Here is a 5,444-nt window from a genome sequence, read left to right as displayed (position 1 = left end):
CATCACTGAGCAGCACAGGGCTGATTCAGAATAGGGGCCAATTAAAAGGTTTTTGATGCAGTTGGATCAAATCTTTAAACCACTAAATTGAAATAATCCTCTGAATGAAGGAAAGTCTAAATTTCCAAAGAGGATCTTCATATTAAATTGCTGACCAGCAACTAATGATGCTATTCCTTTAAGATGCTGATTGGTTCTCAACACCGAGGTTACCCAATGCAGAGGCAAATCAATGAGTTTCTTGGTTCCTCTTATTTGGGGTGTGAGTGGAGGAGGGTCATAGATCTCATTGAGGAAGACTTGCCTGCTCCTCTCTTACCCAGTGCTCTCCTGTTCTCCAGCATGGTGTTCTTGTGGTTCCCCAAGGGCACCTGGATGGCAGCAGCTATAACACTGACACTGGTGGTGCTGAACCCTCCTCTGGCTTCGTCCAAAGACATGAGAGGTAGGTGCACACCTTGGGTGGTAGCTATTGTGAGGTGGGATAAGGCAGGGAAAGAGTTAACTTTATTTCTATGTCTAGGCCATGTGAAGTCATGTTCTTTCTTTCTTTTCTTTTTTTTTTTTTTTTCTATATTGTGACATTTCCTTCATTGATTATCTATCATTATCATATGGGTCCCAAATTCTTTCCACAGTAAGAGAAGTGTGGAGACTTGCCCACCCCATAAGAAGGGCTTAAGAGAACTGATCTTGGCTGTTTCTTCTGAACCCTTCTCCAATAAAACCTTTCCAGCATTTCATCCTATCCCCTCATAGTCTTGAGCTGATTTGGAAATAATGACATTAAAAACAATTCCCCATCCAATTGTTACTTTATTATGGTGAGATAGGTAGATAAGGAAAATTTATTTGAAATTTTTTATGTGGAGTGGAAGGGAATAAAACATTATGTCCTCATGAGATCTGTCATGTTGATACCTATTCTGGTTACCTGGTGCTGCTCTGACAGGAATATACCACAAATGAGATGGCTTTAACAAACAGGAGTTCATTCTTAAAATTTTTGGACTAGAAGTTTGAGTTCTAAGTGCCAGGATCTAGAGGCTGTGTCTCAGCCTTGGGCTTCAGCTCTGCCTCTTGCTCCTGGCCCACTGAAGCTAGAGACATCTCTTCACTCAGGCAGCTACTGGCTGCTGAGGCTAACAAGCCTGAGGTCGACAAATAAAATGGCACAGTCCCGATGTTACCAAACCACAGAGCAGGCCATTAATGCAAGTCCTTCGTAAGTCCCAAGATTGGCAGAGCATGACAGACTGCTGAACAACAACTCGGCTACATGCAGGGTTCAAGTGTGCCATAAGCTAGAGACCATTCCCAAAGCTGATTCTTATCTATAGGAAGCAGACCACATCCCTAAGGCAGCTACTCAGCTGCTTGTGATAGAACCCACCATGGAGTTGATTGCCAGTCTCATCATGGGGAATAACTACCACCAGCTGCCCAGCTACTCAACCAGGCCCATTCAAGATGACACACAATCTTAACGACCACAGTACCTCTCTGTCGTATCTAAATGTACTATCAAGAGGCCTCCTTATCACCTTTCCTTTCTTCCTAAGCCCTGATGTTCATGGAGTATAGACCTATGGCCCTGTATTGGAGGTCCTCTGACAGAAATTGACCTTGGTATTCTCTTCCTTTCCTGTGGAAAGCACCCTTGGGTTGAAGCAGAGCAGATTCACACTTGTAATGACCTATAGCTAGGGAGCATCTATGAGGTGTTCTTTGCTAACTTAAATAACTTAAGTCATCTTCTGAAAACCTGTCATAGTTTCACTATAAATCTATTTTAAACATTTCTGTACTATCAGCTTCTTCTACATCTTCATTTTCTGCACAAGAAGGTATTCTGCTGATATATGATAAAATTCTGTTTTGTAAATGAAAAATGACCAAATATCAGCAATTTCACATGGTTCAACTTACACATCTTGAGTAGGGGCACAAAGAGATTGTGAAGGTTGTTCACATTCCATGAGGCTCAAAGCCATAAGCAAGTCTAGGGAACCCAAAGGCCTTAGAGGTCTTAACCCAAATTTCATAGGTTCATTCACCATGCCTTCTATTTCCCTTACTTAGGTATGCCTAGTTACTGCTACTTCTCTACTTCCAATTCCTCTATATTCTTTTCCCACCTAAGTCAACACCATTATTGATAATTTTCAAAGCTTGCATAGATACTCCAAAGTGAAAGAGTTCTATCAGAATAAATGACATATAATGGAATTTTCCCTCTTTCTTAAAATTATCTTTTCATTACTTGTAAATGTTTCTTCTAAGAAGGTGGAGTAAGACAAAGGTTTCTCTGAATTTGTCGCAGGCAGTAGAAGGGATGTAGTGTATTATCAGAATAAAGGCGTATTAGAGCTTGAGCCCCTTCTGGCTTCCCACATAATAATCAATTCTTAGCTGCCTGTATTTATTCATTTAGACTAAAAATATTTTCTGAGCAATGACTACATACTGAGCTAGGCTTAGCTAATACAAGGTGAATGAGAAAAGACACCTTCACTCATGAAAGTTATCTAATCATAGGAGATAAAGACAATAAAAATGAATGCAACTCACTGCCGTGGAGTTGGATCTGACTCATAGCAATCCCTCCTTGGGTTTCCGAGGAGGTATCACTATGGAAGTAGATTGCCCAACCTTCCTTCTGAGGAGTGGCTGGTGAACCGCCAGCCTTCTGGTTAGCAGTTAAATGCCTTAGGCACTACGCCACCAGAGCTCCTGTTAAAGACAATAAACCTGTAAATATTTAACAAAGAAGAAAATTTCATAGTGTGATAAGTGCTCTGAAGAAAATATGTCAAGGTGATGAGACAGATAGTACTGCATTCACTCTACTCCAGTTAAGGTTAGGGAACTCTCATTGAGAAAGAGACTTGTAGCTGAGACATGAATGATGAGAAGAAACCAGTCATGTGAAGATCTAAGGGAAAGTGCTCCAGGGAGTGGGACTACAGGAGAAAGGTCTAAATGTGATAGGATGTTTGCTGTATTTAAGGGTGAGAAAGAAGGTTAGACTGGAGCATAGGGAGCAAGGGAGAGAGTAGCATGAGGTGATGTTGGAGAGAAGTCAGGGGACACCACATTTAAGGCCCTGAGAGCCATGGTAAGAAATTAGAATTTTATTTAAAGAGACAGATAAAGCCACTGGAGGGTTATATGTAGAGATAATTTACATTTATTAAATTTATATTAATTTTAGCTACTATGTGGAGAATGGATTGTAGGGTTCACAATGGAAGCAAGGAAACCATTTAGGAATATAGTAGAATTCTCCGGGGAAGCTTGTGACTTCATTTAGTGTCATACTGATAAAGACACAGAAAAGTGGACAGATTTGGGGTGAAGATTTACCACCTCGGAAACCCAAAGAGGGTCGCTATGACTTGGGATCGACTGGATGGCAGAGCTCTGGTGGCGTAGTGCCTAAGGCATTTGACTGCTAACCAGAAGGCTGGCGGTTCAAACCCACCAGCCACTCCTCAGAAGGAGGATTGGGCAATCTACTTCCATAGTGATATCACTTCCAAAACCCAAGGAGGGGTCTTGATGGCAGGAAGATTTGAACCCCATGGGTGTACTTGTGATGAAAGCAGATGGTTGTTTTAGGGATGTTTTGCCTGCTACACTATATTCTTACTTCAGTGCAAGCTACTCTTTTTCTGTCCAAGCACATATCCATGGAAGCTACCTCCAAAATAGCTCTCAAATCTACCCACCACCTAGGTACCAGCCTACTGCCATTGTCCAAGCTGCTATCATCTCTGAGAAAAATTAAAAGCCATAAATTTTACTTACTACATAAAGTTCAGGAGAGACGATAAAATTTAACAACTTCTCTTATTTCAGCTTGTCTATAATGAATGTAAGACACAGATACAAAGTGATTACTAAACCAGTCACAAACCTTATCTCTGGTTATCTATGTTTTCCTTTTTGAAAATTAATGCACAAGTAAAATACTTCCTCCTTCCAGACATCTTAGATTTTAGTTTTTTCCATTAATTGTCCCTTTTTTATTGTGGTGAAAATACACACAACAAAATTTACACCAGCTTGACAATCCCTGCATTTATACTTCAGTGACACAGATGACTGTTCACTTTGTTTTGGGAGAACTTGCAGCATTAGCACATCTGTTGTTAGAATCCATAATGGCTTTTTATACGCTCTCATTAGACATTGGGATTTCATTTTTTGTTCGTTTTAAGAATCCAGTCCCAGTATAGGTTTTATTTATTTATTTGCTCTCGATGAAGATTTTCATGATACACGATTGGAAAAAATTTTCATGTAATTTTCATCTAGTTCATAATTAACATTCACTTTTTCACCACAGACTTTTCAGGGACAATTTAGTCCCTCAGAAGACACTTGACAATGTCTAGAGACATTTTAGGTTGTCACAGCTGGGGAGATGCTACTGGTATCTAGTGGGTAGCCATCAGGGACCCTGCTAAACATCCCACAATGCATGGGAAAGCCTCCCACAGCAAAGAATCATTCAGTCAAAAATGCCGAGAAAGCCATGGTTGCAAACACTGGCTCACACTGTGCTGCTTCTCAAAGTTCTAGATTCACATGGTATGCATACACACCCTCCAATTCACTTTCTCATGGTTTATTTTAGCTTATTTCCCTGCCACAATGCTAGAAAGTTTACCACTGTGTTGTTGCATTTATCCAATCAATGTAAGTTCAAGATCTTAACTTTTATTCCTGCCTTATACCATGTTTTTCACTAGTTTGTGAGTTTTTGGTCATCATCATCTCTGCTAACTGTCAACAACTTGCCTTTATATTATTGTAAAGTCATACATGATGGTGACATGTATTTTTCAGTATAATGCCTCAAACACCTGCAGTAATTCTACATTCTGTATTTTATGTCTGATGCCTCCATTTATTTTTATAATTTGAAACTAGAAAGTTATTCTTTAACTTTTTTGGGATATTTTCAGAGCTCAATTAAAGATAAAAACCACAAGAATATACAGAGACACATATGACATATCACAGCTCAGAGAGACATCTGAACCTTTACCGTATCAGGTCAGATTTGCCAAATGAGTTTTGGCACCAAACTCACTTTTCTTTTATCCCGAGATATTTGCGTTTTAAAATGCAGATAAAGGACCTGTGTTAGATCATGGTCTTAATGTCCTTAAAGCAATAGTTTCTCATTTCCTATTATGTTTAGTATAAATCCAAAATCCCAACATCACTTGCACAGCTTTTAAGTATGTGCCTCCATGTGATTTCTCCACTCTAATCTTTATGCTCCTTTCCCCTCTCTCTCTGTGCTTCACTGAACTGTTTTTTTTCTGGTTCCTTGAAGAACTTTATCAATCCTTTCAAGCTTTTGGCATGGTATTTCCTTGACCTGAAATGTGCCTCTCTTTTAACCCAAACTCACACACATGCCCCACTCT

At 39.7% G+C, this 5,444-nt stretch overlaps 1 protein-coding gene across 1 annotated transcript in view; it reads left to right on the top strand.

Annotated features, from left to right (window-relative positions):
* Window positions 1-342: 342 nt before the first annotated feature.
* The window catches only part of LOC103195816 (DLA class II histocompatibility antigen, DR-1 beta chain-like), a 24,411-nt gene continuing 19,309 nt past the window's right edge, over window positions 343-5,444 (top strand). The window contains 1 exon segment of the mRNA XM_042780747.1: window positions 343-445. Within this exon segment, the coding sequence (XP_042636681.1) occupies window positions 343-445 (103 nt within the window).

The sequence above is a fragment of the Orycteropus afer genome, unplaced genomic scaffold (assembly GCF_000298275.1).
Source record: "Orycteropus afer afer isolate SDZICR_OR568_19922 unplaced genomic scaffold, OryAfe1.0 scaffold00059, whole genome shotgun sequence".
Taxonomy (NCBI): domain Eukaryota; kingdom Metazoa; phylum Chordata; class Mammalia; order Tubulidentata; family Orycteropodidae; genus Orycteropus; species Orycteropus afer.
The sequence above is the reverse complement of the archived record's forward strand: the minus strand, read 5'-3'. Positions and strand labels throughout refer to the sequence as shown.